This window comes from Leptidea sinapis, chromosome 1 (assembly GCF_905404315.1).
Source record: "Leptidea sinapis chromosome 1, ilLepSina1.1, whole genome shotgun sequence".
Classification (NCBI taxonomy): Eukaryota; Metazoa; Arthropoda; class Insecta; order Lepidoptera; family Pieridae; genus Leptidea; species Leptidea sinapis.
This window is the reverse complement of record NC_066265.1, coordinates 10,817,450-10,833,190: the sequence shown is the minus strand read 5'-3', so window position 1 is coordinate 10,833,190 and position 15,741 is coordinate 10,817,450. Positions and strand designations below refer to the sequence as shown.

Here is a 15,741-nt window from a genome sequence, read left to right as displayed (position 1 = left end):
GGCGTTATCGCCCACGTTGAGAACCTATGATGTAGATGGAGCCAGAACCTGAGAGTTGAACAAAACACATAGATTTACGAACCGTGCGTCACTCGAATGGTTGGCTCAATTGGAAAGAGCGCTGGGGCGGGACCCAAGAGGTCGCGGGTTCGAGTACCGCATCCTTCATAAATTTTGCTTACAAATTTAATTTGTATAATTGAGGAAAATCTCTTTAAAATAATGAATTGCCGAGATTAAAAGATATAGCTATCCTAGTTTTAGGTGGAAAGCCTAAATGAGTAAGACTAAAAAAATTAACAATGAAATTAGAAATTTTTAAAGCAATATTGTCTCAGTTTTGTTAATAACATTAAATATTGATGCGTATTATTTTAATGTATTATCTTAACCGAAGTCCTGTCACAAATTCAATAGTTGTAGACCATGCAATGAATGGTTAGCGATCCTACCTACTAAGCTAGAGGTCTCGGGTTCGAATCCCGGTAGGTGCAAGCATTTATATGATGAATATGGATGTTTGTTTCCGAGTCATGGATGTTTAAATGTATTTATGTATGTTTATATGTATGTTTAAGTAAGTACATATATTGTATTAAATATATCATTGTCTTGTAACCTAAATAATAATATATAAAATAATTAATATATTATCGACCCATTCTAAATTAATTATATCTTATTGGATATTTATAATATAATTAAATTCTAGATAATAATATTGTGTCGTACTAAATGCATGCGTGCATGACAGATGTAAAAACTTGGTAAGACGCGATTCCTCAGAATTGATACATGGCTAGATTATATGCCTCCAAAAATTCACGTGTATTTTTGTTTTACATTTTTCTTTTGAGAGATAAAGTAACTGACGTACAAACGGCCGCTCAGGCTTCATAAACCCCTAAAATTGTGGCACCACTTCTTCAAGGCGTTAGCTAAAACGTAATATTAATACGCAATTTTCTTATCTTTTTCATTTTGTCTAAGTTTGTATCCAAGCAGAAAATACAAATTTCAAGAAAAAATACACAAATAAAATTTTATGAACGATGCGGGATTCGAACCCACGACTTCCGTGCCGGTGCTCTAATCAACTGAGCTAACCGTTCGAGTACCACCTCGTTAAACAATTCTTTTTTTCAAATTTTATTTGTGTATTAATCCTACAAGTGAGGGTTATTACTTTAAAAACATAACATATTGTTTAGATTTACAAGAGCGACATCTCAAGTCAATTTACTAATATGCAAATATTGGGGTTGAGCAGGTTATCGGCTGTGAAGTAGATCCTGTAGGTGAAGCCACAACCTGCGAGTTGAACAAAGCAAACAGAATTTTATAACGAGGCGGTACTCGAACGGTTAGCTCAGTTGGTTAGAGCACCGACACGGAACGCCGGAGGTCGTGGGTTCGAATCCCGCATCGTTCATAAAATTTTGTTTTTCAAATTTTATGTGTGTATTAATCCTAGAAGTGAGGGTTATTACTTTAAAAATATAACATATTGTTCAAGAAAAAAATTCAGTATAACCCTCCAAATACCTGCTTTATTGCACAAATTCTACCTCAAATCGAGCCATTCATATTATTTGCAAGAGTAAATAAACAATTGGGATACAAACTTCGTGCATGTCCTGGAAATTCTGTATGAAATACATTTAATTAAAAAATATGTAAGGGTTACTCTAAAAAACGTATTTCCTGGAAGAAGTTTTATGGAATTTCTGCACACTTAAACATCATGCTTTTCGACCATGTTCGTGTTGAAGATCGACGGACCGGGAACCGCTAAAGGCGCTTGGTACCGTGAAATGATAATCTTTGAGGGCCTAATACTCTGCCACGAGTTAGCTGGAAGATTTAAAAAGAATATATGTTAGGGACAAATATGTAACCTCCAATCCGTACGCTTGAAAAATTTGTATAACGTAAAATGCCATGTAAATAAAATTATTGAAATGAGAGCTGTCTTCAACTTTAAATTTGCTACTGCTTCTAAACTACTGGTGATATTTTTATCGGTCTAACAAGAGAAAATTGCTATTTTATATCTCTTAAAAGCGAACGTCTTAAAGTTAAAAACATATATACTAAACTTTGACATAAGCTACTTTATACTATATTTACTACGAACGACCGTCCGTCGTGGATCCGTGTGCGGGTGACGGAAGGCAGGATGTCGGTGACTTTCACACAAATTATATTTGTTGGAATTGGTGTGCGCCCGTGAATCGAGAAAGCTAGCTCCGCCCAAGTGTTAGAGGTCGTTGGCGTGATCCTGTGCCGTAAGTCTCATTAGCCTAGTAATTTCACTAACGACGACTGCTGGCACACTACTGTTTGATGGCATGGCATGGAAAAAGGCACAACTGTGCATCCACCTAGGCGACATCCTATCTTAAAATATCACTCTCATCATTTTTTCATAACGCGCCCAAAGAAGTATATATTGAAAAGGCACGTTTATACATAAATTGGCGTCTGACAACCACGCGTTCTTGGAGGAACTTCTTGCCACTTTGTTGAATCAATTACCAGCTGCAGTTTTAACGAACCGATACGAGATACCTTTAAGCTTTGAGCATACTCCTAATTTAAAGAGCGGTAACACATCTTTTCATTGATCTTTGTGTTACGGACGTCTATGATGCGGTTGCCTCACAATTTATCTTTCACGTGAGCCTCTTGCCCGCTTATAAAAAAAAAGACGTGTGGCACTCGGGGACTGCCAAGGTAAAGCAATAGCATAGCATTTTTAATAAACATAATTATTTATTTATTTTATTTATGCACGATTTTATTCAATAAAATTAATTAAAAAAAAAAGCAAACGGGAAGTGAGTAAAATTTAACTTACAAGATTTGATTACAGACAGACAACGGGACAGGTGAAACTAAATAAAAATGCTTGTCATAATAATAAAAAATAAAAAAACATGATAAAAAAAAATAAAGAAATTAAATAAAAATCAAGACGTATCAAGGTTCGAGCCTGGGACCTTCTGCACAAAAATCATACGTGATAACCGCTGTTCCACGGCAACTGAAATGACCGTGGCGAAATATCTATATGCATCTAGTAAGTAAGTGTTAGGTTATTTTCGTTACGGAATTTCTCCCCGCTCAAGGGCCGCGATAGAAGCTATGCAATAGCTTAAAAAACTTTTCAATTACCATTGTGCTATTCTAATAATAATAATACTAAAATATTTTATTTGCAGCTAATAATACACTTTAAAATAAAACAATAATTAAATTAAAATGAAACATACCATACATATTAAAAAAGACTAGGTACACATTAGCCGCAAATAAGCTCAAGCTCAGAATATGCTGGCATACATAATGTCATGCATGCTCAGCGCCGATCTTTCGCTTGAGCCATTCTGGTCTAAAAATAGTATTTACAAATGCATTTGATAAGCATGACGTAACCGAAACCCGACCCTTGACCAACACCGAAGTCATTACCAATAATTTAATGAATATTCTGTGCACGGATGTCATGTTTGTTACTAGACTGTCCTTGCATTCATTCCCCAATCTTATAGAATATTTAATATAGCTATCGACGGAGAGTGGGGATCACTTGATACTAGTTGATCGATTAATTTGTAATGGTATTATAGATATTTTTGGAGTTTTGGATTATTTGTTGAGGAGTATTACTTGTAAGTCAAAATCTTACAGAGTTCATTGACAAACACACGGATAGAAGAACTTGTACTTTATCTTCTTATTCTTATCTATATTAATATGTATAAATTACCTGACACGTTGTTTGTCCGCGATGGACTTCTAGACTAATGAACGGATTTAAATGAGGATTACTTCATGGAGTGCAGTTTAGTCCAACTTGAGAGATAGGATACTTTTTATTTTGTTTTAAGACCCTTAATATTTTTAATGTCCAATATTTGTTTTGTATGGACATATTTTCTGTGAGAGAATTTATTGACACATGGTTTGACAGTTCTGCTGTGAAACAATTTCATTATAACAACAAGGAGCATACGTTAAGAAAAGAATCTTGATATTATGAAAAATTATTGACAAATTTATAAAAAACAATTTGTTTATTTATATACAGAACAACGTTTGTAGGGTCAGCTAGTATTAATATATAATGAAAATGGTCTTTGTTTGAGGCTCTTTCACGCCTAAACCACTGATCGTATCGACATGAAACTACCACCATTCGATGCGAAATTTATTTATTGTATTTGTACAAAGATGAATAAAATTTAATTTGTTTCCATTTAAAATTCGCCCAGCGAAGCGGGCGGGAACGGCTAGTTATATATAAAGTTAAAATACCGACTTCATCAGTCATAATAATACATTAAAATGAGGTACCTAAAAGGTAGTAAATGACATTTCTTTATAATATTTTGAAGTTGGTGCTAAGTAAACATGAAAATTACGACATTCATAACGTATAATATAAGCAAAGCGAACAAATAGTAAGTACCTAATTATGACGCGCGACAACACAATCTAAAGAATTGAAATATTTACAAAAAACATATCGACTTCAATCAAGCATAATAATTACGGTGCTCACTACCTACTGCCTGAGAACAATATTTTTGTATTGATTACATGACATTACATTAAGTAAGTATAAAATAAGTTTTGAACTTCTTAATTTTAATGGTTAACTTGGAGTGGCACGCTCTAAATGTTGTAGAGAGAGAGTTAGTTCTTTATTATTATAAGTTATTACTTTGTATTAACGTTGACCTATTTTTTCAAGTTATGGAAGGTAAATAAACGTGAAATATATTAAAACTGTCTTATTAATAAACGCAATATTTAATGCAAAAAGTTGCTCCAAATTTCAAAGTGTGCCTGTGATGTAATTCTGTAGTGACAAAGATTAGATAAAGACAAACGTTTTAAATTTGGGAATAACTCTTAATTGCGTTTATTAATAAGACAGTAACTGTGTTAAGAAGTTAAGTTACTCCAAGTTTAAAATTACTTCTCCCTGTCATGTAATTCTGTAGTGACAAAGGTAAGATAAAGAAAAAAAGTTTTAAATTTGGATTAGTTTACTTCGCGGTTATTAATAACACAGTTACTGTCTTACTAATAAACGCAATGAAAAGTTAGTACAAGTTAAAAATTACTGCTCCCTGCCATGTAATTCTGTAGTGACTAAGGTAAGATAAGTACAAAAGGTTTTAAATTTGGAATAACTCAACATCGTGTTTATTAATAACACTGTTACTGTCTTATTAATAAACCCAATGAAAAGTTACTCCAAGTTTAAAATTACTTCTCCCTACCATGTAATTCTGTAGTGACTAAGGTAAGATAAGTACAAAAGGTTTTAAATTTGGAATAACTCAACATCGTGTTTATTAATAACACTGTTACTGTCTTATTAATAAACCCAATGAAAAGTTACTCCAAGTTTAAAATTACTTCTCCCTACCATGTAATTCTGTAGTGACTAAGGTAAGATAAGTACAAAAGGTTTTAAATTTGGAATAACTCAACATCGTGTTTATTAATAACACTGTTACTGTCTTATTAATAAACCCAATGAAAAGTTACTCCAAGTTTAAAATTACTTCTCCCTACCATGTAATTCTGTAGAGACTAAGGTAAGATAAGTACAAAAGGTTTTAAATTTGGAATAACTCAACATCGCGTTTATTAATAACACTGTTACTGTCTTATTAATAAACCCAATGAAAAGTTACTCCAAGTTTAAAATTACTTCTCCCTACCATGTAATACTGTAGTTACAAAGATAAGATAAAGACAAACGGCCTTACAAATAAAATTGGCATAAAGTTATACCTGAGCACAAACCAAGAATATGTAAAACGTTTTCTAATAGAAATTTTGCCTATGATTGATTTATTTGGACGTATCACGTTTCCCGCGTTAATTTGCGAGTCTGACTGACATTTGGAAAACTTCACAATTATATTGACAGTGTTGTCAGCGATATAGTCAACATGTTGCGTATTCTTGGTTTGTTCTGAGGTATAACTTTATACCAATATTATTTGTAAGGCCGAACAAGTTTTAAATTTGGAATAACTTTCATCGCTTTTATTAATAACACAGATAAGGTTTAATATTATCGAAAGCAGTACACAACCGAAGCCTGCAACATTAGCTTGTATTAGTTAATCAGCTAAGAATATTTACCCGCCATAACCTTGACAGTGGATGTCCTTGATTCAAGAACGTATATTTCGCCTGTCACCAATCACAAACACATAAAAAACTAATTTTGCTATTTAACGCTTTTCTTACAGAATTAGTGATTAGACGAGCGGAAAATAACAATGTTATTTTAGAATCTCTGGGTATTTTTCACGTTAAGAATGATAAAAGGATATTAATATTATAGTATATGAAAAATATAATAGAAATCCTTGAGCAGAATATCAGAATAGGATGTGATATCACATAAAAGTTTGCTTCGGACCGGAGAAGAACGGGCGTAACAAACTCAGCGAGCTCCATTTCCAATCTGTAGTATCATTAACTAAGTCATTTATGTTATGACTCATTTATTTGAATTATTATACAATACACAAGTAAAATTTGATAAACAAAATTTTATGAACGATGCGGGATTCGAACTCACGACTTCCGGCGTTCCGTGCCGGTGCTCTAACCAACTGAGCTAACCGTTCGAGACCCGCATCGTTCATAAAATTTTGTTTTTCAAATTTTATTTATGTATTAATCCTAGAAGTGAGGGTCATCACTTTAAAAACATAACATATTGTTTATTATACAATGAAAAATCAAAATGTATTATTCAAAATTGCTTTAACAGATGCTTCATAATTCACATACTTATAACATGCCACCTAAAATTGTGTAATATTATATTAAGTAGGCTAAGTTGTTCCATGATTTAAAAGATGGGCTGGAAGTTTCTTATCAGTTCTGCTCCTCATGTCAATGAGCCCTTTTACTTCTCCTACGAACCAATGTAGCTTCTGACGTTTACCAAGTGTTATTGCAATATGTTATGTTATTGTTACGCCCTATGGTAAATAAATATATTTTTAACCTCTCCAGCACAAAAAGGCCGCTATCGCTACGTGAAAACGTGGGAGCGTAAGACAAAGTGATTTTAATTTCGAACCCCACGTGACCATATATCCGAATTACTCCGCGTTAAAAAAATAAACAATGCGATCCGGTGCGTTCCGAAACTCATTTTAGCCTAGCGTATTATCTCATTGTCACAAAAATTAATTAATATTGCCTTTTTAAAGACTTAATATTTAAAATAAATACTAGTAATGATATTTATTTCTTCTCTTATTGTTTCTCTTACTATACCTATAACACTTTTCTCGCTAGTCGAGGTGAAAATTTGTATGTTTCACACTAGAGCAATTTTTTTTGTCCCTCAGTACCTCAGTATTCTATATTAGAATCATTCGGTACGCTCGTGATTCAATTCTAGACTACTTCGCCAATTCGTAATTTAAAGTCAGCACTCGCAGCAACTTTGCTCACGTGTTGAACAAATTACTATTTATTTCTTTCTCATATTATAACTAGAAGGGAATCTTACGGCGATCATGCAAATAAGCCAAAGCGAACTGAAGAGGGAACAAAATAAATAAAAAATATAATAAACAAAATAGGTGACAAGCGGTGTATTGCGATAATCTCATAATATTATTTTGTTTACACGGTGAACTGACGTCATATTGACAACAAAACAACAAAGTGTTCCGCGTTTTTGTCAAATTACGCGCAAAATTTTAAAATTCATAAATGAAGTAAATTTAATAGCACCTATCGATTGTACTTAAAATTATGTTTTATCTTTTGTGGTTTATCATCAGCTTATCATCGCATTCGGACAGTGTACAAAATTAGATGTAGTTGTGGAAGTTTCCATTTTCCATAATTTCTTAATATCAAACTAACGTAAGTTATTTCTAGAATAAAATAATCATTTTAGGACTTTCACGGCTTGTAAGAATTTCTATGTGGGTACCTACACTGCTGTTTTATCTGCCCGAAGAAGTCCACTGGTGGACAAACGCCTCTAAAGATCTCCACGACGATCGGTCTTGCGCTGCCCTCGTCCAACGTATTCCGGTGATCTTGACCAGATCGTCGGTCCATCTTGTCTACTAACACTGCGTCTTCCGGTACATGGTCGCCAGTCGAGGACTCTTCTGCCCCACCGGCTGCCTATCCGGCAAACGTGCTTTGCCCACTACCACTTCCGTTTCGCAATTATTTGGGCTATGCGGTGACTTTGGTTCTCCTACAGATCTCCTCATTTTTGATTCGATCTCGCAGGGAATCTCCGAGCATAGCCCTCTTCATTGCCCTCTGAGTGACTATGAGCCTTCTCATCAGGCCCATAGTTAGTGTAAGTCATCACTGGCAATATCGTCTGGTGGAAAACCTTCATCTTCAGGCACTGTGGTATTTGAGACGAGAAGATTTAACTGAGCTTCCCGAACGCTGCCCATCCGAGTTGGATTCGACCAGTGACCTCTTTCGCGAATTTCGACCTGCCTAACTGGATTGTTTATCCAAGATCTCGTCAAAAATTTCGAGAGTACACTTCCTACTTAACGCTTTACGACTAGTCAATAAGAAAATGGTTACAGTAACAATAGATTCACTTCCCTTTTCTATCCTGCTCTATCATCTCCCTTGAAGATGTTCTTTCTCTCGCATGTTTTGTTTGTCTTTGGTTTTCATAATGATTAATGCTTAATTTTAAAAGTTGCTGAACTTTATGGTGACGCAAATGTAAGAATATAATGAGAAATTGCTTTTACTCACCGATGAGATAATGTCCAAGTTCTCCAACGATGTAGCCGACTGACACCAAACCCAAGACATACCATTTGTAGAAGCCTCGCAGCTTCGCCAATAAGCCTCCGTGAAACATTCTTGCTTATCTGAAACCAATGGAAGGTGTTACAGCTTCATCATCATATTGTTATTCTATTATTCGAGCATACCCCATTTTAGGCCTAAGGGGGTGTCCATTAATTAAGTGAGGATTTTTTGAGAATTTTTCACTCCCCCCCCCCTGGTCCCCCCTCCCTCCCACCTCCCCAAATCTCATGCGAGATTCTTTAAATTTATGTTTTGTGGTTAGTTTACAGTAGATTACCTGCTCAACCCCAATATTGGCATATTAGGAAATTGACTTCAGATGTCACTCTTGCGAATCTATTGTGTAATTAGTCCCAGAAGTGAGGGCTACCACTTTCAAATCATTCACTTTAAATTGTTTAGTATTCGGCTATATTTATATACGACGTGATCTGTCTTCATGTATAGAACGTCATTGTTGTACAGATATAAATTTCATAAAGTTAATTCGGCTGTTGCAACGAATTAATTGCTTTAGCCTTTCTGGATTGTCCTAGGCTAATCAATATCCTGGTACGCGTAGGACGAACCGGTTAGGGTTGAAATCAGGTTTGGCTGTTAGCATATTTAACCCGTAGACCATATCTTTTTGCTCATACTTTTTATTTCTTTTGGCAACACTTGTAATACTACCGTTGGAAGTAAACTTTTATATTCCTATTTTTTTATTTAATACGTTTCCCTAACTAACTAACTATAAAAATGTCTTTTCAGTGCATTACAAGATAGCATAATTAATTTACTTTTAAACATATAGTTGTTAATCAAGACATATTTCTGTTGAATAATAAAAATAGCATTGTTATTAAATTAATGGGTAAGTACTTAATATTTTTTGCGCTGTTTTTTTCATATTTGTTATTTTGTTAATTACAGTTTTCCTCATAACTATTGCCTCATAATATTAGGTTTGTAGCGCTGTCAATGGAGCAATAATCTGACGAGGACTTAAAAAAACAATAGTTTAATTGAGTAATTTGATTTTCAAGTATTATTATTACTTAAATGATGGGTCATATGTTAATCCAAAACGTTAATATACACTTCACAAAGGCATAGATTATCAGCGTACTTCTTGAAAACGTGGCAATATGGATCAAAAAAGGGAATCAGATTTTCATTTTTTTTAATCAATTCTTCTCTGCAACGTCATTCATTTCTATGTAGATAGTTTGTTTATTAAATTAGAATTTCAGACAAAACATACAATGATTATGCGTAAGATAATATTTAAGTCTAAGTTTAGGATAATGTTTTAGAACCCGTGACCAGCCTAGCGAAAGCCTGTAAGAAAAAAACTATTCGCTCGATTGTATGAAACGTGCAGTCATTGATAGATTGACAGATGACGGCTATAATCTTGTCAAAAATGGAGATAGCCCGAAATCCACTACGTTTTAAGCAACTGTTCACTTTCAAACTTAGCCGGACTATACTCCGTCGCCAATCGCCATACTGTATACTATTTCAAACTTATATCAAATCTCGCTGCATGTTTCATACTTAACCATATTTCAATTTTTACTGAGGTAGTCGCGCCTTTTATTACATAGTATTTACATACTCTTTGCCCGTGAAACCATTGTTCGAAAGGCACACTTTATTATCGCTCGAATGATCGCTCTCATTATTATTATTATTAAGTTTATAGCAAGTTGTCTGACTTCGTAACAAGATAAGTATTTGTACTATAATTAAGTTAGTAGTAACCTTATCATTTTCCCATCAATGTACTTTAGTATCCATTCTAAATCATGGCCTGTAATAACTACTTAATCTGTTACAAAACGTTTGTCTATTTATTATAGAGCGATTCTAATCGAAACACGGTTATGTACTCTGTGTCTAGTTATTAGTTTTTTATGGATTTTAGTTTATACAACCATTAGTCTTACAAGTAAGGTTATACCTGAGAATAAACCGAGAATATGCAAAATGTTTACATATGATTGGTGTATTCGGACGTATAACGTTTCCCGCGTTTATTTGCAAGTTTGCTGGACATTCAAAAAACTTCATAATTATCATTGTATTAACAGTGTTGTCAGCGATATAGTCAACATTTTGAATATTCTTGGTTTGTTTTTAGGTTATAACTTTACACCTAGTTTATTTGTAAGCCTGGTAATCTACAAAACTGTATGTGCAGTCTTCATCGGAGGTAATGCTATCACGCCTGCCTAAAAATAGTCATGCACTGTTGTTTTGTATTCAGATTAGGACCTGTAATTATAGACACATGAATACGCTGATACGTCAATTTTTTTTTATAAAACGTTACTAGTTTAAATAATAATAAAAACTAATAATAATGATGAAATGACTCAGTAGCGCTTTCATTCGAATTAACTTTCATCCATAATATCAACAACTATCTTACGAATTTTCGATCAGGTCATGTGTCCTGACGCGAGTTTAAAATTTCACACCCATCCGAAGAAAAGTGCTCATCTAAAGAAGTTTTTACTTAAAAAATATTTATATCAGTTATACTAGAGCTCAAGAGATGCAACCCCATACCTACTTGTTAGAGTGTTTTTTTATCTTAATGACTTAATATGTTAGTTAATAGTTGTAAGTTATGTTGGCATGAGGTAATGTCATGATTAATAAGCTTTGAAGCTGTAGTTCGTGAGTGTCCGCTAGATTTATATGCACAAATTATTGCCCCGCGTCAATGATCTTGGTAGGGTTGTCAGGTAAATATGGAAATTGGAAAAAAAAATATACGATCAGAAAATGAGTCTTAAGTAAATACCTATTTAATATTCATTCTTCTTATGCAACAAAAACAATAATTTGAATCCGATTTGTGAAATATGACGCAATTAATGTTTAAAAACGGCTTAGCATGTGTCCAAATAGCCATGCCGAATTAACACTGTAAAAAGATTTAATCCAGTGTGATTGTTGTTAAAGAGCATGGTGTGATATTATCAGATATTTTGGTTCAAAAAATCATAAAAAATCATCATTTTCATCATCATCAACGATCGCCAGTCATGGCGACCGGCAGGACCGATCGGCAGATTAGATCTTCAGTCGATCTTGTGAGGGGCCTACGAACGAATGTAAATGTACGAACTACATCTTCCGGTACGTGGTCGCCATTCGGGGACCAATATATCCATAATTTATGGATATATTCATATTTTAATTTAACATAATTATTTAATCAAAATATTTTTTAAAAGAAGCACTACAAAGGTACCATGTGAAAAAAGTTTCACTCAAAAATCTCAAACCATGAAGGTTCTGTGTCAATTCGAAGTATATTTATATACAGGATGTCCCAAAGTTATGGGACATGAAGGGAAAGTACCTTAAATATCAAAGATAGGCTATTTACTGAAAGAAGACTTTAAGTTATTTTTAAAAGTTAGTACTTCTGCATTCAAAAGTTTTCTAAAAATTACTTGCCTCGTCTGGGAATCGAACCGACTGAAATATAAAAAAAAACACCCCTACTTTTATGATGCAAATCGAAAGAATGGCCAAAAACTAATAGCTCTTCTTAAGTAACATAGTATTTTAAAAGAAAGGAACAACGTAAAATGAATGTTTTCCTACTTGGGTTGGTACGAATGGACCGATTAGATGGCCGACCAGATCCCCGGACCTTAAACCATTAGATTTCTTCTTTTGGGGATATGTGAAAGATATGCTATACAAAAAGCGATACGAGAACGTGGGCGAGTTACAAACAGAATTGTGCCATATCATATCGAGTATTCACCATAAAATGATAAGAAAATCAACAGGCAGCGGACTCATTAAAAGATTGGCGATTTGCGTAAGACAAAAGGGATCACATTTTGAGCATTGAATTAATTAATTTCCAAAAAAATACCCACTTAATTGACTACTTTCTTTTAAAATACTATGTTACTTAAGAAGAGTTATTAGTTTTTGGCCATTCTTTCGATTGGCATCATAAGAGTGTTTTTTTTTTAATTTGAGGCGGTTCGATTTCCAGACGAGGCAAGTAATTTTTAGAAAATCTTTGAATGCAGAATTACTAACTTTTAAAAATAACATAAAGTCTTCTTTCAGTAAAATAGCCTATCTTCGATATTTAAGGTACTTTCCCTTCATGTCCCATAACTTTGGGACACCCTGTATACTATTACAATAAAACGGCAATTTATCAAAATCATTAAATTACTCAACCCGAATGAGACCGCAAGGCAGGTCTTATATTAAAATAACACCTAGCAACCCTACGTAGATGTGTATATTAAAATGTCACTCGACCTATTTAGTACAACACAACAATGACCTAAATAATCACAGCAACATGATCAGGTGAGGCCACGTGTCACTATTGTTGTCTCGCTGCACGAGAATAATTTACTGCCACGAGTTATAATACTACGATCTGTCCAAATAACGGGTTAACTCTATTGTGTTGCAACTTCATTAAAGCGTATTTGATTACCACGCGACTTAGGAAGGTCAGTTTAATGAAAAAAGTGGGTGTATAGGTACTAATGTACGCACGCAAGAACTTATAGATACTTCTACTACACAAACACATACACACACACACATGCTGTTACTTTATTTTATTTTTTTTACTATCTTTTAAATTTAGTATTCATAAATGTGTAGTTATTTAATTAAATTGTTATTTTACACTATCTTAAAAATTTGCCATAGTAATGCCAATGATGACTACCAAGTTAAATGGTTACTCTTAAGATCTAACCCCACGATACAGTCACCGACTAGTGTGGCTATTCAATGACGATCACAATGTATAAATAATTAAATTTATTGTAATTTAATGACAATGCATATGCAAAAAGATTGATTTAAAATAAGTTATTCTTCTTCTTATTCTTTGGCGTAACAAAACAAAAAGCCTTAAAGAAAATATTCCTTGTGCTATATTACGTTTGCGGAAGAACAATATTGTAGTATAGTATTTAAATATCTATAAGAAATTTATTTAATTCTCATCCATTGCTTGTGGCTCAGTAGACATATGAGTTGCATGAAGCCATGGTAAGTGAAGTTTATCATACAAATGGTCTAGAACATAACAATGTAATATCAGGGGTCGTATTTGGGTAACGGGGTGTGTGCGCATGGTAAAAATTCACTCTGAAAATTTTCGAAGTATTAGGTACTTCAATATCTAAAACTATTGTTCGTGTGTTGATTTAAAAGGTAGGTATTGAGTTTCTTGCCACTTTTTAATTAAAGCTGAACATTTTAAAATACCTGCATTATGGGATTACATTTCCCCAGAAATTTATTTATTTATTTATTTATTTATTAAGGCTTACCAACTAGATACATAATTTTACATATACGAATAAGATAAACATTAATAAGTATTACTATTTACATATCTAAATTAAAGGTATGCACAACGTTACTAAACTAAAAAACTAATGCTAAAAACAAATTAGAAAAATTACAATAATTAATTTACTACTAATACTAATTACATAGTTACTAGTTAAGCCTTTTAATGACAAGGACACCTGTTTTTTATAAAAGTTAATATTTGAAAATATATCGATGTTATGATCTAATTTAAATATTTTATTATAGCTTACACAGATGAGTTGAATGGGAGCGAGAGGAAAATATTAAAATAATAAATTATTAACAGTTTAAATTGTGATGGATGGTGTGATATCTTATAAGTTATCGGGATTAATCCCGATGTCACACTTATGACTGTGCGTGGAAGTAATGGAAATGGTATTTTCAGTAACTATGCCACAACTAATTAGAAAAGTCTGCTATCTAAATTTGTAAAGTCGGATTTGCTGTGATTTTAATTCATCTTTCCATTAATCTTACTGCATTCTAAGGTTGCCTGACAGAAATCGCTTCGAACCGATAAGGCCGACTCGTTCACATCACTGAATTTAGCACTCCAACGGTTTTGCCTTGGTAATAGAATCTATTGTTTATAACCAAAATTTATTAACGATACGGGACTCGAACCCGCGACCTCTTGGGTTCCATCTGAGCGCTCTTACCAACTAAGCCAATCGTTCGAGTGACGCAAGGTTCGTACTTGGCTTATTAGGCGTGATGCGTAACATTTTTTTTATATCGATTCGATAAAAAATATTGGTTCGTGTTCGATAAATTATCGACTTCAGTCTATTGTGTGAACCGAACGACTAGAACCTCATAACTTAACACATTAATGATAAAACCCAGATGTTGCCCCAGCACTACATAATATCCTGCCTCTATTTCTAATGGCGGTGATCACTTCAGGTGACCCGCACGCTCGATACTCCTCCTCTCCCATAAAAAAGCATTAATTTTATTGTCATAATACTAATAACCTTTATTACGGACGTACGGGAAGTGTTCCGAAGAGCTGTTTAACCTGATTCCTGCCACCGAATTCCACCTTCGCACTACACGCCACAAGTTAGGATATCATCCCCACCATCTGGATGTGTGGTTTCAAGGAGCTTTCTTCGTCGTACTACAACGCTGTGGAATGAACTTCCTTGTGCGGTGTTTCCGGGACGATACGACATGTGTACCTTCAAAAAAAGCGCGTACAGATTCCTTAAAGGTCGGCAACGCTCTTGTGATTCCTCTGGTGTTGCAAGAGAATGTGGGCGGTGGTGATCACTTAACACCAGGTGACCCGTACGCTCGTTTGTCCTCCTATTCCATAAAAAAAAACAATATAATATTATGACTGTTTAATTGCTAATATGTATCTCATGAAAGGTCAACTTTTCTTGAGTCGTGTTGAACTGCAAATTTGATTAACAGTCAATAATTTTATTTTTTAATAATATTGACACACAAATTATCTTGCCCCAAGCTAAGCATAGCCTGTACTATGAGAGA

General features: G+C 33.9%; 1 protein-coding gene across 1 annotated transcript in view; it reads right to left on the bottom strand.

Moving 5' to 3' along the window:
* Window positions 1–15,741, bottom strand: part of LOC126966865 (probable 4-methylmuconolactone transporter) — a 72,459-nt gene that overhangs the window by 20,242 nt on the left and 36,476 nt on the right. Inside the window, exon 2 of the mRNA XM_050811142.1 lies at window positions 8,803–8,921. Coding sequence (XP_050667099.1) covers window positions 8,803–8,911 — 109 coding nt within the window. The 5' untranslated portion in view covers window positions 8,912–8,921. The remainder of the gene's footprint in view (window positions 1–8,802; window positions 8,922–15,741) is intronic.